Source organism: Pinus tabuliformis, chromosome Q (genome assembly GCF_031772625.1).
Source record: "Pinus tabuliformis cultivar Carrire ecotype Pingquan chromosome Q, CPIR1, whole genome shotgun sequence".
Lineage (NCBI taxonomy): Eukaryota > Viridiplantae > Streptophyta > Pinopsida > Pinales > Pinaceae > Pinus > Pinus tabuliformis.
Genome location: NC_142296.1, coordinates 445,525,834 through 445,553,680, shown reverse-complemented (window position 1 = coordinate 445,553,680; position 27,847 = coordinate 445,525,834). Strand labels below are relative to the sequence as shown.

The 27,847-nt window shown below is 38.8% G+C and overlaps 1 protein-coding gene across 3 annotated transcripts in view; it reads left to right on the top strand.

The window, feature by feature from the left end:
- LOC149220119 (uncharacterized) overlaps positions 1-20,908 on the top strand; it is an 81,239-nt gene extending 60,331 nt beyond the window's left edge. For all 3 annotated transcript variants that reach the window (XM_089384668.1, XM_089384667.1, XM_089384669.1), the window contains 8 exons: positions 18,189-18,304; positions 18,630-18,775; positions 18,914-19,043; positions 19,243-19,356; positions 19,568-19,766; positions 19,881-19,926; positions 20,174-20,249; positions 20,380-20,908. In XM_089384668.1, coding sequence (XP_089240794.1) covers positions 18,719-18,775; positions 18,914-19,043; positions 19,243-19,356; positions 19,568-19,766; positions 19,881-19,926; positions 20,174-20,249; positions 20,380-20,588 — 831 coding nt within the window. In that variant the 5' untranslated portion in view covers positions 18,189-18,304; positions 18,630-18,718 and the 3' untranslated portion in view covers positions 20,589-20,908. The remainder of the gene's footprint in view (positions 1-18,188; positions 18,305-18,629; positions 18,776-18,913; positions 19,044-19,242; positions 19,357-19,567; positions 19,767-19,880; positions 19,927-20,173; positions 20,250-20,379) is intronic.
- The last annotated feature ends 6,939 nt before the right edge of the window (positions 20,909-27,847 follow it).

Here is a 27,847-nt window from a genome sequence, read left to right as displayed (position 1 = left end):
TTTTCTCTGAGAAGTATTGTTAGATGAGCATCCTAGATTTGTATTCAAATATTTCTCCTACATAATAATAGACCCTCAGAATTGCTGCACCGATTTTAATTTTTCCCGCATTGGTTTTTTCCGGGGACTATTGTGTCCAAAAATAAGTGTGCCCTATGTATCTTGTTCTTTGCTCTATTTTTTGTTTCATGTGATCAAATATTTAATTAGTGTAGGCTGCAAAAGTAATTTGCTTCAGTATTCAGAAGAATAACTTGATGAATGTATTTTAAAAAATCAAGTAAGTGAAGTAGATTCAGATTTGTTGTAGTAGGGGTTCCTTCAAGATTATGAATTTTCACATGGTATCAGGGGGTTGATTTTGAAATAGGAAGAGCAGATCCAGTACTGAGTAGTGAGGCCGAAAGCTGCACTTGGCAGCAATTTGAATCCCCTTGAAGGAATTGCGGAGTCCTTGACGGGAAGCATATTCGAGGAAATCTTTCTCTGAGTGAGACGACAAAGAGGTACGATTTCCAGTTCGTGAGTTTGCAGAGGCAGAGGGAGTGACACAAAGCCTTAGTGCACTGCTTGAAGGGCGTGGTTTTTGCCGGGGTAGAAATCCGTTGGAAAAGAATGAAGACACGTAGAAGGGGAATTTTCTCCTCAGAGAACTTTTCGCTAGAAAGTTCGAATTTCTCACTTGCTGAGCAGTGCTAAGCAGTGACTAGAGGAGTTAGTTCGACAATTGGGTGAGATGGCATCGCACGGGCTCAGAGATCATGATAGGTTGGAAGGTGCTTCCAACTATGTCATATGGAAGACCAGAATCTTAGCTGTTCTGGAGGAATATGATCTCGAGGCCTACGTCAATAGTGTTGTAGTTGTTCCCACTGAAAACGATCAAAAGAAGAAGTACAAGGCCGAGCAGGGGAAGGCAAAGAGGCTCATTCTCGATGGAGTTCGAGATCATGTGGTCTCACACTTGCATGGCAAGGATACAGCGCAAGAGATGTGGGAAGCCTTGTCTTCTCTGTATGAAGGCTCTTCCGAACAACGAAAGATGTATTTAGAGCAGAAGTTGCTGCGGACTTTGATGCAGAAAGGAGAAGGGGTGAACCTCTATCAATGTCTTCAGGACACTAGAGACCAACTTGCTGCAGTGGGGTCCACTCCTTAGTCAACTGCGATGGTGAGGATAGCCCTGAATGGAGTCTCAAATGAATGGTAAGTCTTCGTCCAAAGCATATTGGGCAGGGAAAGACTACTTTCATTGGAGGAGATGTGGGTGGTTCTTCAATAGGAGGAGTTAAGGAGGGACCTAGTGAAGGTCATCCTCAATGGCAGTGGTGGGAGTGGCACAAAGACGAAGGAGGAGGAGGAGAACACAACTCTAGCATTGAAGGGACAACATAAGTTGAAGCAGAAGGATGATATTTCGAAGGTGAAATGTTTCAGATGTGGCGAGATGGGTCACTTTGCATCTTAGTGTCCTTTGAAGCAAAAGGATAAGGATGAGAAGCATGATCCAAAGGTTGCAGCTGCGAAGATAGACAAGGAAGAGTATGCCATGAGTGCCCATGCATCTCCAGGAGGGAGATGGAGCGATATTGAGCTGTAGTCAGGAAGACTACATGTGCGTAGGATCCTTGAGGAGTCCACCTCTTGGATCAATTCCTTGCTACAAGAGCCTAAGATTCAACAGTAGCGAGATGGACTTAGTGTCAGATGATGCAGTGGATTGTTTGGAGGACAGTTGCAGTAGCTTGGGACCCAACACTGATCAGCGCAGAGTAAGGTTGGCAACAATGCAGTTGGCACAATGCAAAAGTCAGCACCAGTGCAGAAGATTTAGAGGGTCAAAGACTAGTAGCAGTTAGATTCCAACATTCATTGTATTATGCTGAACACTATTAAGTTCAACTAATTTTGGATGTTTTTTAGTTGCTTCTCTCAGCAACTGAGTTGCAATACGAATGCAGTGTTAGCAGTGGAAGTGCTAGCAGCATAGCAGATGCAGCGTTTTAGAGGGAGTTGTAGTATAGATGCAATAGTGGTAGTGGCAGTGTTATGGGTAGCAGTACAGTTGCGACAGGAGCATAGTGTTGGTGGCAGCTACAGTGCAAAAAAGGGGTGCTTCAGAAACAAAGCAGCATGCAGATGGACATTGTTGCTAGAGCACTTTCCTTGCTAAGAGGGAGTGTTAGTTTTTGGTAGCTTCGGAAGTGCTCTAGCCTTGAAAATTGGTGGAGAGGCTATGGCACATGAGTTCTAAAGAACCCAAAAACCGTTTGGTGAAATTCCACCCGGATTGTATTTTGTTAAAATAATTAATATTTTTAATGGAGTTCCTAAGTCTAAACTTAGGGAAATTAAAATATTAATGGGTATTAATCAAAATATGGGTGAGAATGATCTAGAAGGCAGATCAAGTCATGTTTTAATTTAAGCCGTTGATTAGAGATTTAATCTTGGCTGTTGAAGACTCAATAGGAAAAGTATAAAATTGAGGCTTGGGGTTCATTTGGAAACACACAAAGAGAGATTAAGGAAATTGATTTTTCGAGGCGAGAAGTTCTTAGGAGGAAAATCGATTGGGGAGATCTTGTAGCTGAGGGGTAGAGAGAATCTGGGAGAAGGACTTTCCAGAAAATGCAAAATAGAGAGGCAAAGAGAGCTTGCAGAGAGGCAACGCAGTAGTCGGGAGTGTTGACGCAGAAAAGCTGCTTGTCACGCAGAATGCAGAACTATCGGAGCAGCTGAAGCTGTTGAGAATTGCCGGAACAGTTGGGAGAGATGACGTAGAGGCAATGCAGTATCTAGGAGAGTTGACGCAGAAAAGCTACTTGTCACGCAGAATCCAGAACTGTCGGAACAATCGAAACTGCCAGGAACTGCTGAAATTGTCGGGAGATCTGACGCAGAGAGCAGAGAAGGTGACGCAGGGCTGACGCAGAGCCTAAAAGGTTGACGTAGGGCCTACACAGGGCCAACGCAGAAATAGCGGGGGTTAGCCAGTCTTGTGCCGGATCAGCCAGAATTTTGCCGGGTGAAGTGAGGTAAAAATCACTCAGAATTTCCGCCAGTATTTTCTCTGTAAAGGATTGGTAGATGAGCATCCTAGATTTGTATTCAGATATTTCTCCTGCATAATAATAAACTTTCAGAACTGCTGCACCGGTTTTCCTGCATTGGTTTTTTCCGAGGACTATTGTGTCCAAAAATAAGTGTGTCATATGTAGCTTGTTCTTTGCTTTGTTTTCTGTTTCATGAGACCAAATATTTAATTAGTGTAGGCTGCAAAAGTAATTTGCTTTAGTATTAAGAAGAATAACTTGATGAATGTAATTTAAAAAATCAAGTACGTGAAGTAGATTCAGATTTGCTGCGGTAGCGGTTCCTTTAGGCTTAGGAATTTTCACAGTGATATTCAAAGCTAATTCAACAAGGCAATGCTTCAACTCAGCTTCAACAATGCTTCAACTCAGCTCCACAAGATCAACAAGTTCTCTTCAAAATTTCCTCAAGCCCGCTCCAAAAATTTGCCAAGATTAACTCCAAAAATCGAAAAATAGGTACAAGAGGCTTTGACTTTGGATTAAGCCACAAGAAGACTCAAGTTTGAGCTCTGTGCTAGCCTAGAAAGGCTATCTCAATAGAAATCTGATCAAACACAGGCAGGCCGAGGTTAAGAGACTGTCCAAGCTCAAACCAGAGCCACAGAGGGTCACGAATGAGGGACAGTCAAGCCACATAACAGAGCTACAAGAGGTCGAATACAATGGGCTGTTTTTAGAGCAAAAAAGTGTGATGTAATGGGACTGTTCTTGCCTCAGGACTGCTGAGAAACACAGAGTAGAACCACTAGAAGTTATGACCAGAAAAGCCCGAGACTTGTGACTAGAGAATCCCAACGAAATCACCTCGGAGATAGCAAAGAATCCACAAAATTACTCAATGAAATCACTTCAGAAACGAATCTCTCTTGCTTGAATCAGATGGTCAAATGGAGAAGTCTAGCTTCAGTATATACTTGTTCGATCGTGTTGAAAAGACATGTCTTTTGAGATGGAGGGCCGACATGAGCATGCAGGTTGACGTTACCAGGTTTATAAATATTGATTTTAATTAAAATTTTTAACTGTACAGGGGCTGACTTGAAGTGTCATAAAAACATGTATTTTCTTTTGAGACCAAGCCATTTTGGACAGTTTTTGATCAGGATAAGCCTTTCCTTGATATTGGGCTACGCCTACTGCTGCATGAGTGCTATTTGTTGATGCTTGTGGCTTTGCTTCTGGCTTGATAGATATCACTTATGTGATTATTGGCACAATTTTGAGATATGCTAATGTTTTTTGAGGTTGTTTTTTTGTCCCTTTTTTTGTATATAAGCGATGTAACTATTTGTCCCTTTTTTTGTATATAAGCGATGTAACTATAACAAAGTGGGTTCCACCTCCTGTTAAAATGACTGAAGCTTATGTGAGGGACAATATTGAAATTTCACGCAAGCGAATGGATGTTAAATGCTTCAATGTCATGACTAGTGTTGTTGAGCTGGACCATAGCAAGAATCAATAGGTCCATGGATGTCACTTCAGTAGCAGTTTCTAGTGGCTATAGTTGTCACCATGAATATACAGTCATATAGAATAACATTCTCAATATTTCTTGGTGCAAAGCGATCTGCAAGTTACTCTATGTTCTGTCTGTAGCACCCGATGCCTACCAGACTTGTCCTTGTATTGTGACAAGTTAGGGCTGCTAGTAGATACCCAAGCAACAATCCTTTTGACCTTTTGAGCCATCAATGACAATAAAGATGACATCTCAACAACAATACCAAAGGACACCAATGTTTAGGTCAGAGACCAGGGCAAAACCCCATAAAGGGGAAAACCCAACCAAACTTTTCTTTAGAGAGATCCTTCAACAGTACATCTAAACATAGATAATACTAACCACAAGATGGCATCCACAATGCTAAGTCTACAATGTGAATGTCTGCAACACTACGTCAAAAAGTTGTCCAATAGAGTGTCCAATGAGTTCACCACTGAGAGGCTGATCCTCTCACCATACCACAAAAGACAAGGCTCGGATAATAGATCTCCTGAAGTTCAGACCTTGAATAACTTGGCATGTACTTCTTGCCATCTAATAATACTTTTTCTTCATGGATCAAGTTAAACTGTTTCTTCTGAGGCTAGGTCTTGTCTGGTACAATATCTCTCATCATAGAGCTTTGCTCTCTTCTTCCATCTGTTGCCAAAGCCTTGATAGCCTTCATTGTGTACTTGTAACCCTTCACATGGGGATCCTGGAAGAACAATTACTACAATAGTAATAATTACAAAAGAGAGATATAAAATACTTATGTTTTGAGAGGATATCAACTCCCTCTTGATTTTTAGGCTGCTTGCATCCATCTTGCACTTTCTCTATGTCATCATCAAGGTGTCATTCTTTTCTTGCAAGAGCTAGGGTTTCTTCTTTCAACGAAAACGATTGATCCTAGGGTTTTGCCTACAAACCCTAGGTTTTCTTCTCCAAGCCATTATTGGCTTGCTAGGGTTTACTAAATCTGAATGTTCAATATTCAAAAACCCTAGAATTTGGCCAAGACCTTCAGTCTTCCAAACCCTAGATTTTGCAATGCCATCAAGTTTCAACCTTTTAGCAAGGTATCAGATTGAGTATCAAGTTGTGTACTCCAGTATTTTAGGTTTTGAAGAGGGGCTTCGACCTCTTGACATGACTGCTTCACTTAGCAAATAATGTGATCCTATGTCATAGGGTTCGTTGGATCTGAACCTTGAGGTTCGAAATTTGGCGAACCTTAAAATCTATAAATATTTGTTCCAGTTCGTCATGTTCAAGGTTAAGTAACATGTTCCAGTTTTTTAGGTTCGAGGTTAAGCAACATGGAAACATCTTGGGCGAACAAGTTACAGGCATAAAAATTCAAGTACATTAGGTTCGGGCCTCGAGGCCAAGCGACAAGTCCATTACGTTCAAGGCTAACCTGCACAGAAAAAGCCTTGGGAGAGGAGGTTACAGGCGAGCAGATTAAATGTTAGAAATAAAATCGCAGGAATGTGCGTTGCGGGGCGAAAATCGCCAATGAGTTACAGATCCAGGTTATGGGTTTCAGGCTTAGGTTACAACTTACAATTATGAAACAAAGTAAATGTTATTTTATTATTTATTGTTGCCATGAATCGTAAGTTATATTGTAAATTAATATAATTTATATTTTAAAAAGATGTATAAATTTATTAATATAATATTTAATTATTAAATATATATAATATAAATTATATATATATATATATATAGATATATTTTGAAAATGTGAAATATGTATATGGACGAACCTAATGGCGAACTTTATTCGAACCACATGGACAAATTCGAATTCGAATCAAACTTTAATGTTGTCGAACTCGAACTTGAACTCGAACCATGTGACATTGGTGTGACATCATCATCCTGCCTTAAATGCAAGGAACTTTTTGCAAATAATATCCTTGGCCTCTTCAGGCTCAGATTCAATGCAAGACATTTCTTGCATAATATTTCCTTAACTTCGTAATGCAACATATACATAGACTTGCATCTTCAATGCATCACTGAATTCATTCTTGGACTGTGGCTAAACTTCAAGATTTATTGTAATGCATATGAATGACTCGATTCAAGCAATCACAAAGACTTCTTAGGGCAATCTAATCTTACACATCTTTTTGCCTTGTATTTAAAATTGTCATTTCCTGAGATAAAATTGAAACATACCTTGTATTGAATCATTGTGATTATACTTCGTTTAGCCACTTGCATCATTAGTTCATTAGTCCTTGATTTGCTCATATGTAAACCTTCAAATCAATGTGGATCTTTGGCCAATATCAGACAGGCCGACTCCCAAATTAGGCTGGCTTTCTGTAATGCATTTTGATATTTCTTTACGTATAGAACAGAGACCCCTTTTAAATTGTCAGCCCTCCATAATTCAATCCACAAGGATCTCTGCAACATCCTCCAAGTCTACCTCTGATCTCGCTCTATGTTGCATTAAGATCTCAAAGATATATCTCAGAATGTAGGTCTCAAAGAGGTCTTACAACTATGTCTTAGGATTCACATTCAAACAGAGATATGCCATAAAGATGAGATTTCTACAAGGTCTGAAACATTTGCCTTCAAGTTTGGATGATGCCACAGAGAGGGTGTCTCAGATCTGTGTTGTACCACAGAGATATATTTTCTCAGATTTGTGCTGTACCACAGAGATATATTTGCCTCGGAGACACACTGTTCCTTAGAGATACTTTTGACGGTTTTACCTCAGATTTGTGCATTGGACCTCACAAGATTTAGTTTCTTTAGAGCTAGAGAGAGCGAGTATATTTGCTTCTGATCTGCGACTTTGATCTCTTTATCCTTCTTGTCCAAACCAGAGACATATCCACACCTTTTCCACAGAAGATACATGCACATCAGATCCATACTTTTTCTGCTTGAGAACCATATACAATATACCAAAACAAGGCATAGTGGTTGAGAAGTATTTCGGTCTGAGGCTTTGAGGTTCGATCTGAAGTTTTAAGATATTACAACGTGTATATATATATATATATATATATATAGTGCTTCACTGAATTCGCTCCATAAACATAAACCTTAGACAATCACTGAAATTCAAAAAGTCTTTTCCTTATCCAATCACGTGAGACATCAGTTCCCCATTGAGATATAAGATTGAGATTTTGGATCACTAAAATACCGAGGCATGGTAGAGGGTTATTCGATCTCCTGGTCCTGAGATCTTTCAGCCTCTTAGAACAGAGGATTTCGGCCTGGTAGTATCAATCCTTCATATTTTATTCTCTGAGGTCTTTCATTAATCATATTAGGTCTCCTGAGATTAGATCTCCAACTAGGGCTTCCAAGAATTCACCATAGCTTTAATACCATGTTGAAAAACCAAGTGCAAGATGTACAAGCAATATCTCTGATCTACTAATAATTGTTTGTGAGCTTATTACAATTTATTCTTCTTCATCAAATAATTATACTTGAGAAATTCAACCAATAGTAGTAAAGGGAAAGAAGAAATCACAATGAACAATACCAAAAGACACCAATGTTTAGGTCAGAGACCAGGGAAAAACCCCACAAAGGGGAAAACCCAACCAAGCTTTTCTTAGAGAGATCCTTCAACTGTACATATAGACATAAATAATACTAACCACAAGTGCTAAGTCTCTAATGTAAATGTCTGCAACACAATGTCAACAAGCTGTCCAATAGAGTGTCCAACGAGTTTAGCACCGAGAGGCTGATCCTCTCACCATATCACATAAGACAAGGCCCGAAAAATAGATCTCCTGAAGTTCAGACCTTGAATAGAATTACAATCAGATTAGAGCTCGGATCTAGGCTTAGGTCTCGACCTAGTCTTAATCAGGACATAACAAACTTTTGATAATTAGTAGATCTCTGTCACTAGACTTCAGATCACAAGTATAATAATCAGATCTCAGTCACCAGAGTTCAGATCACAAGTATAATAATTCTTCTCGGTCATTGACTTCAGATCATAAGTGTAATGAGCAGATCTCGAACCTCTGACTTCAAATCATAAGTATAATGAGCAGATCTTGAACCTTTGACGTCAGATCATAAGTATATTGAGCAGATCCCGAACCTCTGACTTCAGATCACAAGTATAATGAGCAGATCTCAAACCTATGACTTCAGATCAAAGGTGCAATGAGCAGATCCTTAATCACTGATTTTAGATCATAAATGTAATGAGCAGATCGATAGATCTCAAACCACTTCACATAGGAGAGAAAATGAGTAAGGTATGTGTGTTTGAATTGCATCCCAAGGAGAGCGAATTAACCTCTGTATATAGCCATTAGGTGATCCGAATGAGTGAGTTTCTAGGCAAGACAGTTAGCCATCACGTGACCCGAATGAGAGAGTTTCAAGGCGAGCCAACTAGCCATCATGTGATTCGAATGAGAGCTTCAAGGCAAGCCGACTAGCCATCATGCGAGTTTCTAGGCAAGTCTACCTGATCATCCAGAAGAGCCAACTTAAAACTTTTGGAGCCACTTGAAATTATAAATAAAAAAAAAAAAAATTTGTTTTTTCTCAAATACAATGAAAATAAATAATTTTATGAAGACCGACCATAGCTACAATTTCAACATCCACCCTAGCTGATCCAATCAAGAGGGGTTTCGGTATTGAGATATATATCCTAGCCACTCAAAAAAGGAGGGATAAAATCATATCTACTCACTGGGCTTAACGTGGAGATTGTGGGGAGAGGTCAATCAGATCTCTAAAAGCTGCATAACGTTGGAGTCCTTGTCAGCCATACAAATATCTTGCTGGTGTTTTAACAGGTTCTCGGAATCGTATTTGACATGTATTTCCATATCCATATTTAATATAATAAGGTTGAGTTACGCTGCTATTTCTCGTGTTAACTTGAGTTGCAATTTCTAGGTTTTACCTTGCAAAATTTATTTGCCACGTTGATAATTTAATGGTGCAAGTTCTGCAATTTGATTGGGTTTTAAATAAATAAATTTATGGTGTAATTTTTTGAAGCAAAATTCTAGAAAAAAATGTCAAATTATTTTTCGGGATATTACAGGTGCTCTTCCTGTCCTCTACACTCCTAGCCCAGTCTGAGCTTGTATGGCCTGCTAACTGCACTCCACCACTTCTGACTTACCTTAGTCGATACCCATTGTACCTCAAAGATACTTGAGCACATGCTTTGTTGCCACACAATGAACCCTCCTTGGTTCGACCATAAATTGGTTTAGTGTGGTCATAGCAAAGCATATATCTGGTCTAGTATTGACTAGATACATCAAAGAATATATCAACTGCCTATACATTGTGGGATCAACCTGTTGAGAAATCTAGGGGGCAACAAGTGTAGATGATTTCTCTTACTTTGATAATTGCTTGTGATGTATTTTTACTTTACTTGATTAACTTCTTCTTTTCTTATTATTATTAGTGTTCTCTATCATCAAACAACTATGAAATCCTAAAGAATAATGAGATAATAGGACAGAAGATACAGGCGATCAACCAGGGCCAAAAACTCTCTAACTGAGAGGAAAACCCACCAAAATCCTTCTTTTCTTATAGAACTTCAATTGACAAATTCCAAGACCTATGACCCTTGACCAAGACCCTCCAAGACCAAGTCATCCTTCCTTCTTGATTAGCTTTCCTTACACAACTTCCAACAATGAACTTCGACCTTCCAACAACTTCGACCCCAGCAACAATTTTTGCAACTTCGACCTAGTAGCTTCAACAACTTCGACCTAGAAGCTTCACAATTTCGACCTTGATGTAGCTTCGGTAGCTTTGACCTAACAACTTCACAACTTCGATCTAGAGGCAGCTTCACAGCTTTGGCCTTGCAGCTTCACAACTTCGATGCAACTTCAGAATTTCGTCTAACCCACAAACTGTAGAAACCCTAACAAAAGAGAGAGAGAGAGGCCCAAAAACTTCGATCTTGATCTTCTTCATATTCTTCGTCCTTTGCAGCTTCTATCTTGAGGAGATTGAACTTGGTTGAGTCCAAATGAGGTCGAATACCTTCTTATTTATAGGCTTGTGAGGGGTATGAATTGCTATATTGAGGCCCACTTGTTCCTTCATGTAGGCCGACTTGATCTTTGTGCCATGACGAGGTCTTGGAGGGTCTTTTGACTCTATTTTTCACTCAATAATTTTTTCTTTACAATATGTAACATGCCCAAATGGGTCTTCAATACGTGACAATGACTCAATTGACTTTATGACAAACCTAGCAGCACTCAATGGGTGCTTGACCTAAAAATAAATTTTCCTTGAGCATGAATCCATGCCTCAAGAACACAAATAATACATTTATTTTTCTCTTTTCATTAAATACATAAAAACACGATTACATATGCCATTATTAAGTCCGAACCTAGTTACATTTTTCAACACTCCCTCTTAACTAGGGAGGTATTCATAGTTCATACAAGGTACTTGGACATTCTCAATCTGAATAATTCTTAGAAGAGGAGTCGGATTAGTAACCCATTTGTATAGCATCATATCTTCCAACGTTGTCACATAGCAAGGCCTTGACTAACAACTCTATCTCTCCACATGATTAGAGCACAATGTTTGCGAGACCAATGGTTTATAGACACCCTCATCATTATCTCTCTCGGAACATACCCCACTCGGGTTCTCTCAGAGTATGTTCCACTAGGAATATTCTTATCTTGGATTCCCAGTCCTCAAAGAATATCGGTCCTCTATGACTAGTCTTATCTTGGATGCCCTACCACATTCTCAAAGAGTATCAGATGCCAGATGCTTACACAATCCTCCATTCTATCTCCCGAGGTGAAGACAAGAATGATGTGTCTATCTCTCCTTCTCACCCAATCCTCCATTCTATCTTCCCAGGTGAAGACAAGAATGATGTGTCTATCTCTCCCTCTCAATTAGGGAGGATATGCCCATTCCAGTGAAGGAATGTACCCAAGCTCCCTCTTAATCAGGGACTTGACCAAGCTCCCTTTTGACTAGGGACTTGCTTCCAACAACTCTTTAGGTGGAGATCATGGGACAACCAGTTGCTTGAAGAGCTCCTCCTTTCGATGTCATGAACTCCTTTTTCTTTATTCAAGAGTCTTCACCTTTTTGGGACTTCTTCGTAGGGCATCGACCATTCATCACTTTCATTCATGAATCATGTCAATCATGTCATCCTTTCTTTCATTGGAAAGTGATCCATTAGTCCATATCTGGCCTTTCCTTCATACCTTGCTACCTTCTTCACATCATGTTTCCTTCAAGATCTTTCATCCTACCACATGAGTGTCAGTTGTAGATGACATCTACAACTCTTCCTTTGGTAGCCTTGCATTAGCCCATCCATATATTGTTCAAAAATAGAAAATGAACATTAAACAAAAAATACCTTTGTGATGATCTTTCATCATGACATCTTGTTTACATCAGCATCCTGCATATATATTGACACATCTCCAAAAATATATACAACGTCAAGGGTCTTTTTCTTTTTCATACTTTATCAGGATCTTCATATCTTTCCCATGGAGATATCATAGTCAAATCTTCTAGTCCTTGGATGTTGATTGCCTTCTCCATAGTTGAATTTTTCATGATATCTTCCTTTCTTTATTCACATAGTTCCTCTCAGGGACTTCCAATCATAGTTCCTTCAAATTTGTCAACCACTTCATATTTCATATGAGGACATATTATGTTGATTTCATCTAGTCAATGTGTGAACCATGCCTTCATGCATCCTTTCACAGGAGGAGATCCTTTCTTTTGATCATGCTCTTGAGGTAAAGCACTTATTCATGATATCTTGCAATGTTGCGAACATCGGCATCGGGATAAAATCAGCGAGGGTCTGGAAAACCCAAAAATCATAAAAATCGGGAAAATATCAGTAAAAATCGGCAAACATCGGCACAAATCAAAATACCATCAAAATATCGGCAAAAATTGGCAAACATTGGCTAGGTCAAAAAATCGTGATTTCAAGATAAAATCGGGATGTTATCGAGATTTTCGCAACATTGATATCTGCAACCATATGCCATGACTCTATTTTATCTAGTACAAGCATACATACCTCATTTCTTTCTTTTGGTAATCTAGACTTCCTTCGGAAGCTTCCTTGATTAAAAGAACTTCAATCCCTTGACCTGCTTCACTTATTTTGACATCATAACATCATCCCATGAATTCCATACAAGTTGGAATTCCTGGCGAGACACTTGCTTCTTCCAGTAGGTGAACCTTCCAATGAAGATTCCAATGGAGGATCTTGATCATCCTCATCCTGCAAATGCTCCTTTTGAATGATGTATGATGAGCTCTATACTAGATGACTTTCTTTTTCCCATAAGTACTACTTATGCTTCTAATGAGGTTATCAAGAGCTACATCCTTCTATTTCAGCTATCTTTCATGCTTCTTTATGATGATGTCACATGCTCTTGCTTTCAATCATATGCTTCTATGATGCCATCTCCTAACATGATGCATCCTATCATGCTTCTAATGATTCCTACCATGATAGTTATACTTTACAAAAGAAAAATTGAAACAAAAACTTGAAAAGAACTAGGTGAGGTAGACTATCTCAATCATAGTAGAGATATTTTACTTCTCCTTCTTGTGTTTCTTCTCTTCAGCATCTTCCACTTCTTCAGTGATATGGGCTTCTTCCCTTCCTCTTTTGTTGTTGTCCTTCTTGAGCTTCGGACAATCTCTCTTGTATTGCCCATATTCATGACAACCATAGCATTGAACCTTTGACATGTTCTTCTTTTTCTGAGGACCAAGCTTCCCAAACTTCCCTTTCCTTCTAGCCATGGTAGCAAATGCTTGAGCTTGCTCGCTTGATCCTACCAAGATTTTTTCCTTCAGCCTTCCCATAGATGCTTGATGTGAAGTTGCCCCTTTCCTCTAGTAGTGCATTGAGCACTATGGTAGTCATTTCCTTTTCAAACATTATTTCTCCCAACTCTTGGAGTTGGTCTCTTATTTCTGACACCCTCATAAAGTATGAGGCTATTTCTTCTTCTTTTGATATCTTCATCTTGCAGAGCTTGAGCTTCTTCTTTTGGCAGTTTGACGATTAAACCCTTAACATGACCAACGACTTCATTTTCTATGAGGATCAAATCTATCCTCTTCTTCCATGCAAGACAATTTGATGACCCAACCAATTTGTTGCTCTCCTTGCAATATGAAATCATTTTGACATATTCAAATATAGATATAAAAATACTTACTTGTCAAGTGAAGATACTCCTAGATGATGAAATCTTCAACTTGATGCTTTCTTGATTTTGATGATGATGTAGATAATAGATGTCTTCTTGGTGAAGATGTCTTCTTCAAAAGTGATCCTTGGCTGAAAGGGAGATCACATTGATTCCTTGATGATGATGGCAATGCTTTTTCCTGCTTTTCTTCCTTCAAGAAAATGCTAGTTAAACTTGTTTCACAACCTCAAATTTCGGCCCTTCTTCAAAATTTCGGTGTGATGTAATAGTTCTGCAATTTTGGTCTTTTCTGCAATAACCCTAGTTCACACGTGTGGCTAGAAGATGAACAAATTTTCCTCCTTTCTACTTTGCTTGCCTTGACTTCTTTTTCTTGTTATTTCGTCTTGCAAAGGAGACCTTTCTTGGCACAACACTTGATCCTTGATGGTGGCTGCAATTTGATACTTGCTACTGCAGAAGGATGTCTTAATACTTCGCACATGTGGAGAATATATCCCAGAAAAACAGAATAAAAAGTGCTTCGCTCTTCCTTCCTCGTGATAATGATTGTAGAATTGGTGAGTTACCCAAGAACGCTTCAAGTGTGGAACCCTTCTTTGGATGAGCTAGGGTTTTGAGGTCTTCTTTATTCCCTTTCAATATGATGAGAGGGTTAGTCCTTCTTGATGATTGAAGCTCTTGATATTTCCAAGATGATCTCTTTATACTTTGGCCCTAGAGTATCCTTCTTCGTGTTGCCCTTCCTTGAAGTAGTCACCTTAGCTTTGAAACCACATTGAGAAATCTAGGGGCAACAAGTGTAAGTGATTTCTCTTACTTTGATAACTTCTTGTGATGTATTTTTACTTGACTTGATTAACTTCTTCTTTTCTTATTGTTATTAGTGTTCTCTATCATCAAACAACTACCAAATCATAAAGAACAATGAGACAATAGGACACAAGATATAGGCGATCAGCCAGGGCCAAAACCTCTCCAACTGAGAGGAAAACCAACTAGAATCCTTCTCTTCTTATAGAACTCAATTGATGAATTCCGAGACTTATGACCATTGACCAAGACCCTCCAAGACCAAGTTGTCCTTCCTTCTTGATGAGATTTCCTTACACAACTTCCAACAACAAACTTTGACCTCCCAACAACTTCTCCAGCAACTTCGACCTAGCAGCTTTAGCAACTTCGACCTAGCAGCTTCAACAACTTCGACCTTGATGTAGCTTCAGCAGTTTCGACCTAACAACTTCACAACTTCGATCTAGAGGCAACTTCACTGCTTCGACCTTGCAGCGTCACAACTTCAATGCAGCTTTAGAATTTTGTCTATAACCCAGAAAATGTAGAAACCCCCTAACGAAAGAGAGAGAGAGAGAGGCCCAAAAAATTCGATCTTGATCTTCTTCTTCTTCTTCTTTGCCCTTTTCTAGCTTCTATCTTGAGGAGATTGAACTTGCTTGAGTGAGTCCAAATGAGGTCGAATACCTTCTTATTTATAGGCTTGTGAGGGGTATGAATTGCTATCTTGAGGCCGACTTATTCCTTCATGTAGGTCGACTTGATCTTTGTGCCATGACAAGGTCCGTTTGACTCTATTTTTGACTCAATAAATTTTTCTTTACAATATGTAACATGCCTAAATGGGTCTTCAATACATGACAATGATTCAACTGACTTTATGACAAATTGGAAGCACTCAATGGGTGCTTGACCTAAAATAAATTTTCCTTCAGCATGAAACCCATGCCTCAAGAACACAAATAATAAATTTATTTTTCTCTTTTCATTAAATACATAAAATCACAATTACATATGCCATTATGAAGACCGAACCTAGTTACATATTTCAACACGACCAACTCTATCTCGGAAGCAACCAACTTCCTCAAGTTGGTAATCAGGGGTGTTGACATAGGCTTACAATCCACCATCCTGAATCTCTTTAGGATTTCAACTGCAAACTTCTCTTATTCGAGGAAGATCTCACTTGTTCGCTGCTACACCTTCAACCACAAAAGTTATTACATCATGGATGATGTCCTTCATTTGAACCTTTGCCCCTAACTCTGTCTTGCACACCTCTATTAGCTTCTCTGAGGAAAAAATGTCATCCACATAAAGTACTAGAATGAGAGGATCGTCACCAACTAGTATATAGTACAATTTGGGATCTGCCTCACTCTTGGTGAAGCCCATGGCTAGCAAATTCCCATCAATCCTTGAGTACGATGCTCAAGGTGCTTGCTTCAGACCATACAAAGCCTTCTTTAACTTGCGTTCATGGAAAATCTCTCCCATGCATCTCAAATCCCTACAACTCCTCGATATACACCTCCTCAATTACTCCATTAAGGAATGCTATCTTCATTTCCATCTGATGTATCCTCGACCTCATCTCTAAGGCAATAGACATAATAGCCTTGATAGAAGTGCATCTGATGATTGGAACGAATGTCTCCTCATAATCCACTCCCTCCTTTTGGGAGAACCCTCTCGCCATGAACCTAGCCTTGTACTTCTCAATGCTCCCATTTGCAACATGTTTGATCTTGAAGATCCATCTTGAAGTGACCACTGATTTTCCTACTGGCCTAGGCACAATATCCCATACATTGTTCTTCATAATGGAAGAATACTCTTTCATCATGGCATCCCTCCAAACCTGTTGGTATATTACCTCCTCAAAGCTAGAAGGCTCAGAATCATTGATGTCACTCATAAGTGCCACGTAGCTCGAAAAGTTTTGCGGTGGTTTGCTCTCTTTGAACATCCTCGTAGGAGCCCCCACATGCTCCTCAACATCCCTAAGAGTTTGCTCCAGCCATCCTCCTGATAGAACTAGAAGGTGCTCACTGCTTCTTGCTCGTCTTATTGATTTGAAGATTGAGTACCTGCTACTAGTGTCGCTGACCTCTCCTCAACCTTTAGAACCTCTTGTTGTCAATCATTTGCCATTAGTATGGTATCATTTGACTTTGTCAAGGCTCTGTGCTCCTCAAATATTACATCCCTACTCACCATAGTCTTCCCTTGTGATAGAATGTACACCTTGTATGCCTTGGAAGTCTCATTGTACCCAACAAAAATGTCATTCTGTATCGAGGGCTCCAACTTTGTCCTCCTCTCTAATGGTACATGGATATGCACCAAACACTTGAAGATGTAGAAATGTACCACCTTTGGTTTCACTCTTGTCAAAACCTCCTCAAGAGTCTTGTGCCCCAAGACCTTGTGAGAACTCAAGTTTTGAACATGGGTAGATCCTGATCATGGGTCATGGATTTAGCAGCCCTGACGATGGCCTTGCTTTTCCTCTCAACAACCCCATTCTACTTTGAATTGTACGAAATTGTCAACTCTTTCTTGATGTCTACCTTGTTACCACAAAATCTAGCAGGCCTTGGAGAGGGAAACCTTACAAGACAAGAGCTAGACAGAGTTCTAACACTGGGGTAGAGGTCCAATGTCACCTCAGCCAAAACCCCATGCTTTTTATGGACTTTCTCTAATGGGAGGAGTCTCGGTGGGAGGGAAATCACTTAAAATGGATATGCTAGGTATAAGGTACGAAGTGATCAAGCTAGAGCTCATTCAAGAGAGAGACTCAATAATGGCTCAAGGCTTCAAGGAAGCAAAACACTCTCTAAGAAAAACCCCAGAAATCAAGGTTCAAGACCTAGGGTTTTGAGGTTTTTCGATGGTGATAGTATTCACAAGGTCAAGAACAAAGAGAAATGGTTCCTTGCAAAAATAATCAGCTATTCCAAGGCTCGTGAAACCCTCAAGAAAGTCCTCAAGTCGAGGGAGAAGAAACTAGGGTTTCCCTCTTAGGGCAAGACCTAGGGCAAGAGATTTCACAGATGAAATTTGAGTGGATGCCCACCAAATTGATAGGTCACGTAGCCAACACCTACCTCTTGATGTTTAGGCTCTCAAACCACCAAAAAGCCTCCTCCCTAAAATTTCGCTCCAAGCCCTAGTTTTTCTCTCTAGCCTTAAAAGGACTGAATTTAAGGAGAGAAATTTATGGAGAAAAATTTGAGATGATTGCCAAAGACTTGGACTAGTGCCTTGTCCTTTAGTTATCATTTTCTTTCCATCGTCTAAATTTAACTTATGATTTGTATACTATATTGTTGACTGATGTGTGGTGTTGAAATATAATGGAATGACGGTACTAGTGGGTATTGGTTTCCTTTTAGCTATTCAACATGTCTTGCAACCATTGGGTGGAAATGTCTCATTGAATATATCATTTTGTATTTATTGATTTTTTTGTAGAATACACTAAGTTTTAATGTATGTGCATATATCCTTTTTAACGTTATTGTTGTCTTATTTGTTTAGGTTACTTATGGAGGGGCTAGGAATGCTTCAAGGCCTATCGTTGAAGCTACAATGCCAAACAGTGATGATGATTCTATTCTTGGGATAAATAGATCTAACAAATCTCAAATCACGGGGTATGCATACTCTGTTTTGATATATGTGTTTATATTTTAGTTTGTCATAATTGAAAATATAGTTCACACAATCCTGCAAGTCTCCTAAAATATGAATATATCCAAGTCCACTGATTTTCATTATAGGTTTTTATCTATCTATCTATCTTTCCGTATCACTGTTTTCTTTTGCTTATTTCAACCTCACCCATCAAGACGATCAATATTCTCTTTTGTTCTGCTATTGGTTTTATGCATTGTCATTCTTATAATACTTTTATATTTCGCTATTGTATGCGATGCCCATTTTCTCTGCTGTGGCTTACTTCTGTAAGTTTTTGATCAGGGAATTTACTGACAGCATTGGTGTTTCTGGGTAATGCCTTTTATAAACATTTATTTTCTAAAATAATTGGGGGGTTCATTGCTACTGTCATGGATGTGACTCCTTTCAAACTGGATATTGACGAGCTTGTTGATGAGTTCACACAGGTTGTATTTATCTCCTTGGATTTAATTCTTATATATTTTTATATATTCTGTTTATGTTATTGGCAAAGATATAAATTCAGTAGGAACTAATTTAGATCTAGATTTTCGGCATGGCCAGTAATCTTATATATGTTACAGATAAAAGCAACAACACTAGAAGAAATGAAAGTTATCTGGCGTGGCCGAAAGTTTTCTTTCATCCATGAGGCTAGGCCTACAGATAAAGATTCAGCTTTTTTCATGCAGACATTGTATGACCGTGCAATAAGTATGTGGCCGTTATGGTTCTTGTAACATATTACAAATCTTCCTTCATTTTCAACTGTTTAGGAAAACACTTTCTTAGGGAGTTTTGGTCATTTCTCTCTTTGATTTTAACCCATTTATAGTGACACAGTATATATAATCTGGTTAATCAGAATCTTTGTTTTAGAGCCACTAATCAGTGCTGTGAGTTATGCATGCAGGTCACATGGTTGGTGGAGATTCATTTTCGCGGAGACTTGCAGGATTATATGCACTATATTGTCTTTACGAAACACAATTGTTTGATAGACCATTTAAAATCTATTTATCTCTGAGTATGGTTAAATTTAAGTTTTATGAATATGAAAATGAATTTTTCTATAATTTGATCAACATGGTAGGGTTAAATGAAGTCATTTTTAGAGTGTTGATTTTAGCTTGTTGGGCAATTCTCAACACCTGAAGCTTCTGGTTTGGATCTGATATATTTTTCATAGACATCAGAATATACTGACAATGCTTGTTTTCGAATACACCCAAATACAGAGGACTTGGAAAAGCTTAATGTTATTGTGGTTGACGCAAAGCATAATGGTGTGGGAGTTGCTATAGCTGTGGTGAAGAAGATGGTTGCCAAGAATATGTTTCTTTTTGGTTTTGTTGAAGTTGATGAGGAGCTAGTTTCTAAAACTGTTAATGCGATGGCAAAGCAGCAACATGCGCATCTTCGGATCGCCTCAGAAAAGTATCAAACATTTCATAAGATTACTTTCAAATAAGTTCATGTACAGGAGGATTTGCTTTCATGTGATTTCAGCTCTAGAAGTTGCAACTGATTTTCATTCTTTTTGGAAAACAGGTTGTTATCACATATGCCAGTACAAGAACATGTTCATATGAATCTTGTAAGTGTCATTAGACTTGATTACTTTTTTTAACAGGGAATACAAAAGATCTTTTCTATTGCCATACATGCTTTTGATTTAGTATTGTGTCAAAAAATGTGTGCATTGTCCAGTTTATATCTTCTTGTGTCTAAATTTTGACTTGGTACTAATTTCAGAAAATGTTGAAGGTCAAGAAGTGGTCACACTGAGACGTCTTCAAACATTATTTCAAATCTTCCATTAAAATGTGCATTTGCAATTACAGGTGAAAGATCTGAAATTGGATGAGCTCAGAAAGCTGGGAAGAGAATATTCAATGGCAAAAGAGTCTGTTATCAAGGGTATGTTCTCAAGACAACCACATTAATAAGCCATGCTTGAAATAGGTTTTGAATATCAAACTACGCTGCCATTTTTACATGTATGTAAATGTTACTAAGATGGAAATAATTTTATGTTTTGAATATACAGAGACGAGTACCATGCAAAATGTAGATGAACTATTAAATGTTGTACAAGAGCGTGGATCGGAAGTAGGAGAGAATTTAGAAAGGATTGCAGAGGGTTGGAATCAACAAAGAAAATCATTTTATGAACAAAATGGTATAAAAGAAACAGACCTAACAAAAACACCTGATGATTTTGCACAGGAACTAGATGAGCTTTTGTCTGAAGATTGATTGGGATGTATTTTGGCAATTTCTCGTAGGCATTAATATTGTGCGTTGTTTGCATTTTGGGCACCTTTTGTAGAGTTTTGCAATTCAGTAAAGTTAAAAGGAGTCACAGGCTCAGAAAAATGATCTGATGAGATAAATGTATCTAGAAATAAATCATGAAGGTGTTGATTGCTAGGGACACTTTATAGCTGGACTACACATGTACGCTAAGCGTTATTAGTGCAAACATCCGAGGCATTGTAACCAAGCTTCTAGTAGTTTCTATGTGGAACTTATAAATTTATGTTAAAATGAAAGCTACAAGGTGTTTTTATTTTTTATTTTTATAAGAAAAAATCATTATATTCCATTAAAGAATTATACTTGTTTCAGCCCATTGGAACTGCAAAATTATCAGCCTGTTCCCAATTTAATCCTGCTGTCCAGAGCTGGATTTCTACCAAAATTGCTAACAAAAAAAAAGAAGCATACATAACAAAAAAAAGAAGCAGCTATAACGTGCTATGGTAACATGTAAACCTATACTTGAGGAAGTAGTAAGTGATAATTCTGTTTTTTCTAAACGCAAGGGTTTTGTCTGTCACCTCAATGTCTGTTCATGGGGCTTATGATATAATTTGTGTTTGTGCCCCTTTCAAAGTCTTGCTAGAAATGGTTGAAAGGGGTTGAAACTCTTTCTTGATTTGACAAACACTACAATCAATTTCTTCAACCCTTCACGGTTGGTACAGAATAGTATTTAGGTAAGCATTGAAACAAAAACAGAGTGAGAGAGCTTTATGTTTGCTATCGCCTGACAACTTGAATCCTTTACACAAGGATGGAAAGTTAATGTTAGCAAAATTTAGAATCATTGGTTATAGTTACTTTACACCATATTGAGTTCCTCGACCAATCAAATGGTGGCTTATAATCCTCATCTGCTATACTATGTTAGAACAATTGAAGCATAATTTATAGAAAATCCAAAAAGAAATGAGTGAAAATTTCAACAGAGGAAATTTATATGTAGCAACCACCAAGTTCTATTGATGAGGAAAATATTAAGTATGTTTGCAGGTTATTTGAATCTCTATATGCTCTGAAACATGGACTGATAAAATTGATGTGCAGTCTTTGAAGTTTTGTTTCCAAAAATGTAGAGCAGATCCCAATATTTTATATGATGAGAAAAAATTGTGAAATCTTGGTTATTCTATTAGGAAAAATGGTGAAATATTGATTCTTAATATTTATATAAATGATTTGGTTATTATAGCAATAATGATGGTATGATAAAGGCTTTGAAGGTTGAATTGTAGAAAACTTTGATATGAGTTGAAATTGGGTTATTTTTTTATATTCTTGGAGTGCAAATATGCCAATTTGACGGCATTTTTTTCAGTGTAAACACACTATTGATAATCTTGTTTCAACATTGGATATAGAGCAACAAAGCTAGTAGGGAAGGAAGCCAAATGACTCATGGATGCTTTATATAAACTTGGTTTTAATTAAGAGGGCTACCAATAATCAGATGTGACAATTAAAGTGCAATTCAATTGACAAATAATCTAAATTTTCATATGAAGACTAATCATTGTAGTTAGATGTTCACTACCTTAGAAATCTTGTTGAGTATGACATTATTGAATTGAAGTGAAGAAAAAGGAACATGCATCTTCACCTAATCTCTACAGAAGCAATTTTTATGAAGTTGAGATCTAATTTTGGGATGAGAGAAGTTGACACTGGGGGATGCGATGTAATGCCACCATCTTCTTCATGCATTTTGTATTATGCCCCTAGTCCATATTAGAGGGTTGTTAGGATTTGCAATATTGCTTAGGGGAAACATGTGTGATGTATGCCTTTGTGGTACCTTTTTGGGGAATTAACGAGTCACTATTGCCCCATTTTGGTCTTCTTATGTGGCCTAATGAGATGTTAGGTATTTTGTGTTATGCTCAACCAACTCAAAATTACTGGTGGCAATTTTCATTTTGAGGTTATGATTTTCTTTGAGGGGCCACATTAGCACTCATGATTTGATGAATATCTTGTCTTTAAAGCTTTTGTCTTATGGGTATTTAATTTTTGAAATCATTGGGTTGTGCTACAAATTAAATAATTGAAACTACCGTGTGAGCAATCAATGGCATGCTTTGAAAGCATTTTATCCTTCAAACTTTGATGTTTATCCTTTTAATGTTTTGATTTTGTGGTGAGTTTCATTTGTGGTTTATTTGATGGACTTGTTATTGATGTGATAATCATATTAGGATGATGTGCATAAAGCAACACAATGTCAATGAAGTTTATGCATTTAACAATGCAACTAGGAGCTATCTATTTGTCAAGTCCAAATATTAACAAGCTCGATACTTAATATTTCTAGGGCCTTATGGCCCTCTGAACCCTCCATGTGCCCAAATTCTATATATAACAAGTGTTGGGATAATAGATGATCATTTTGTAATTAGCAAATCAGGGGAAATTTATTGAAAATGAGTGATTTTTGAGCTTTTCTTATAATACTACCTTTCCTTTGATTTTGGACTAAAAGATTTAATAAATTTCATTCAATAATGTGTTGTAGCTATAGGAAGGTTACGTAATCTAAGCAACACAAGGATATGATATTGCGAAACTCAAGGTGCCATAAAATAACATTAATTACAATAATAATTTAGTCAAGGGATTTGTGTAAGTGAGTGTTAAGTTATGGTATGTTCTATGCTTATAACAGTTTACTTCTTTTTCTTATTATATTCCACAGATTAGTAATCACATGTACATAAAGTAAAGCGCAGATAGAACATTAAACGACCGACAGAAAACAAGCCAAGACAAGAGACATAAGATGTGGTGGCTAGTCAGGGACAAAACCCACAATGTGTGGGGAAACCCTTTGATCAAATCTTTTTTTATCTTCAACAATTCAGCAGAGAGAAATAGTACAATAAATCTGATTTATATCAGCAGTAGCAAACCCTAGATCAGCAGCATCAGCATTAACAACTTCATTATCAAACTAGGGTAGACGATATCTCACAAACCGATCGTCGGATCGACTTGATTCCACCACCAAAAGTTGCGGCTTCCAGAGGAGGTTCAGATGAACCTACAACGCAGTTCAGATGAGGAGATATTCTATTCCACGCAGGTTAGTGTTTACTTCTGCAGTAGCAGTTTCAGTTTCGGCAGCTTTCGGCTTCAAACTAGGGCAATGGATATCGTGCAAAACGTCCGTCGGATTGACTTGATTCCACCACCAAAAGTTGCGGCTTTCAGAGGAGATCCAGATGGACCTATAACACAGTTCTAAGGAGGAGATCTTCTAGTCCACGTAGGTCAATCTTTACTTCTGCAGTTGCAGCTGCAGTTTCAACAGCTTCCGGCTTCACATGTGTGAGAGAGAGACCATTTTCTGAGCAGTAGAGAAGAAACTCTTTTCTGCACAGTAGAGAGAGAGAGATGTGATGAGATGAGTGAGTCCAAATGAGGAAAATTCCTCCTATAGTTATACACAGTGTTGGTATTTGAATAGATGCGACTGTTGGGCTTCTGAGCCTACATGAGTTGTAGGTCGGCTTGATAATAATTCCATAATCAAAATAAATTCATATCTCCATGAATACTTATTGGAATCAGATGATCTTTATATCAATCCTACACCTCTCAACGAGAGGAATCTAATAAAAATATTATCAGCCATGAATAAGATGACCCACATGAAGTTTTGCCTTAGTTTCCAATTTTAACAATCCCTCTCAACTAGGGAGAACTTCATTTACAATTTGTCTATAGGTCGTTACTATTCATCCATCAAATGCACTGCCCTGTACAGCCTGTCCCTTGCGCTGCTCTGCTCTATTCTTCCTATTCTGCTTTGTCTTGTTCTGCCCTGTACTGATTTGTATTGTTCTGCTCTGTTCTGCTCTGCTCTTGCATTGTTCTGTTCTGCTTTGCTTTTGTTCGAATTATGAAGAAGAAGAAATGATCGAGGATGTATCATACTGACTCAAAGTCAGTCTCAGAGTACGTACCACTAGTCCTAGACCAGTCTCAACCAACTTGAAGTCAGCGTCATAGTGAGTACAACTCCACTGGTCCCAGACCAGTATCATCCTCCATTGACGCAAAGTCAGTCTTAGAGTGCGTACCACTGGTCCCAGACCAGTCTCAACCAACTCGAAGTCAACTTCATAGTAAGTACCACACCTACCACTGGTCCCAGACCAGTGTCGCTATCTCAGAGAGTGTACCACTGGTCCCAGACCTGTCTCAACCGACCCGAAGTCAGTGTCATAGTATGTACCACTCTCACTAGTCCCAGACCAGTATTGCACTGACACGAAGTCAGTCTCAGAGTATGTACAACTGGTCCCAAACTAGTCTCAATCGACCCGAAGTCAGTGTCACAATATGGTACAACTCCTACCACTGGTCCCAGACCAGTATCATTGACCCTAGATCAATGGAGGTCATCTTAGCGTAGGGAGTACGGTAGATACAACGATGCGTCCATCAGTACTACTATGGTCCCTAACTTCATTTCCCTGCTCATTGATCAGATGAGAGGTACTTCCCATGAGTCCTAGACTGCATGGGTAGGATGCCTCGACAAGAGAACTAATCAATCCTGTCCTCATAGGAGAACACATCAATCCTGCTACAATCGCCATGGAGAACACATCAATCCAGGCCTCAAGAGAGAACACATCAATCCTGCTACAATTTTGCCATAGGGTGTACATGTATACCACCAGGGGATAGTGAATCATCCTGTGGTCGTACGCTGCTCCAGAAAGCACCCCGCACCCTTCTGGAGCTCCTAGAGCTCAATGCATCATACATGACCCTCATTGGAGGGTCTTTGAACAACTCCAAGTTGTTTTCGGAAAGTCAGAAATTTTACTTTCCTAAGGGGTTTTATCAGAATGTCGACTACCTGTTCATCTGTACCGATATGTTGGAGCCTTATAGTTCCCGTTGCACCATATCTCAAATATAGTAGTATTTGATATCAATATGCTTGGAGTGATCATGAAATACAGGATTCTCTGATAAACGAATCCCACTCTGGTTGTCACAAAGGATCACGGTGGTATCCAATGTAAATCTGAACAGTTCATTGTAGAGCTTTCACGACCAAACTACTTCACAGGAGGCCATGTTGGCAGCAATATACTCTGCTTCGGCGATGCTCAAGGCCACCGACTTCTGCTTCCTGCTCATCCAGGATATCGAAGCAGATCCCAAGGAGAAACAACACTCGGAAGTGCTCTTACGGTCCTCCACATTCCCTGCCCAATCAGCATTTGTGTATCCAAATAGTCTCACATTTTCGGTAGTGTATCTTAACCCATAAGTGATAGTGCCATGAAGATATCTCAACAGATTCTTGGCACCAATCCAATGTATGTGGTGGGGTTCAACCATATGTTGACTCAACGTGTTGACTGCGAAGCATATAATTGGACGGGAGTTCACGAAGAACATTAATGCTCCGACGAGTTTCCGATACTCAATAGCATTTCGTAAAACAGGTCCAGCAACACCACTGCTTAACTTCTTGAAGTCAAGTTCCATTGGGGTATTTACAGGCTTGCAGTCCACCATACCGAATCTTTCCAATATCTTCACCACATATTTTCCTTGAGATAGGAAAGTTTCTCCTGGCTTCTGCCACACTTCAAGTTCTAGGAAATAGTGCATCAGGGCTAGGTCCTTCATTTCAAATTCAGAAGCCAACTCCCTCTTACCTTTGAGAATGAGAGGGTCTGCCCCTGTTAGAAAGAGGTCATCCACATACAACACCAGTATGCAAGGTTTATCATCTTCAACCTTAAAGTAAAGGTTAGGGTCGGCTTCACTCCTAGTGAATCCTAGCTTCATCAAGTAGCTGTCAATCCTCTCATACCATGCTCGGGTGCTTGCTTCAGCGCATAGAGAGCCTTTTTCAACCTGCATACATGAGATTTTCGATCGTAAATTTCAAATCCTTCGGGTTGCTCCATGTAGACCTCTTCTTTGATCAAGTTGTGCAAGAACACAGTCTTGACATCCATCTGATGTAGGTTCCATCCTTGTGAAGTGACAAAGGCTATGATCGAGCGGATGGTCGTATATCTGGCAACAAGTGCAAATATCTCATCATAGTCTATACCTTCCTTCTGGGAGAAACCACGAGCAACAAAACGAGCCTTATACTTTTCCGTACTTCCATCTGCTGCATGCTTTATCTTGTAAAGCCATTTGGAAGTAACAACTGTCTTGTCCTGGGGTCTGGGAACTACTTCCCAGACATCATTCTTCATGATAGACTCATATTCTTCGGTCATAGCATCCTTCCATACTTGATGTTTGACGACATCTGAGAATGATGAAGGCTCATTTTGTATGATCGTGCTCATGATGGTCAGGGATCCCTGATACCTATTAGGTTTCTTACTTTCACGAAAGGTTCCTCGGGGTGCAGCATGTCCTTCAGCATCATCAAGTAGCCCCCTAAGCCATGAAGGCCTCTTCCTAGAGGAGGAAGGCTCATGTGGAGGATCAATCGGATCCATGGGTTCTTCTACATCAGGCATTGATTCATCATCCTTTTCTTTCGGTTCCCTGGTGTCAGCTTCTTGAGAGCTCCTCAAAGTTGGAAGATTGTTCACCTTGTTGAGAGTCATATCTTCGTCAAAGGTGACATCATGACTAATTACGACTTCCCTTTGACCGGCTACATAGATTCTATAGCCTTTAGTATTTTCACCATAGCCCACGAAAATTCCCTTCTTTCTAGATGCACCCAATTTATTTCTTTTCTCTTTTGGCACATGAAAATATACAGGGCTTCCAAAAATTCTAAAATGAGAAACATCAGGTTTCTTACCGGTGAACTTTTCTTCAGGAGTCTTGGAACCCAATGCTTGATGAGGGCATCGATTTTGTACATATATGGCAGTGTTTGCAGCTTCAGCCCATAGAAATTTCAGAAGTCTTTGATCATGTAGCATGGCTCAGACAACTTCCATAATTGTGTGGTTCTTCCTTTCTGCCACACCATTCTGTTCAGGAGTATATGGTGTAGTAGTCTCCCTCTTGATACCAACCTCTTTACAAAAATCATGGAACTCATTAGATTCATATTCAGTCCCATTATCAGTTCTTAAGATCTTGATCTTCTTTTCGGTTTGATTCTCGATTAGGGCTTTAAAGTGTCGAAACCAAGGGAACATTTCATCCTTCTTTTTCAAGAAGTATATCTAGGTCTTTCGAGAATA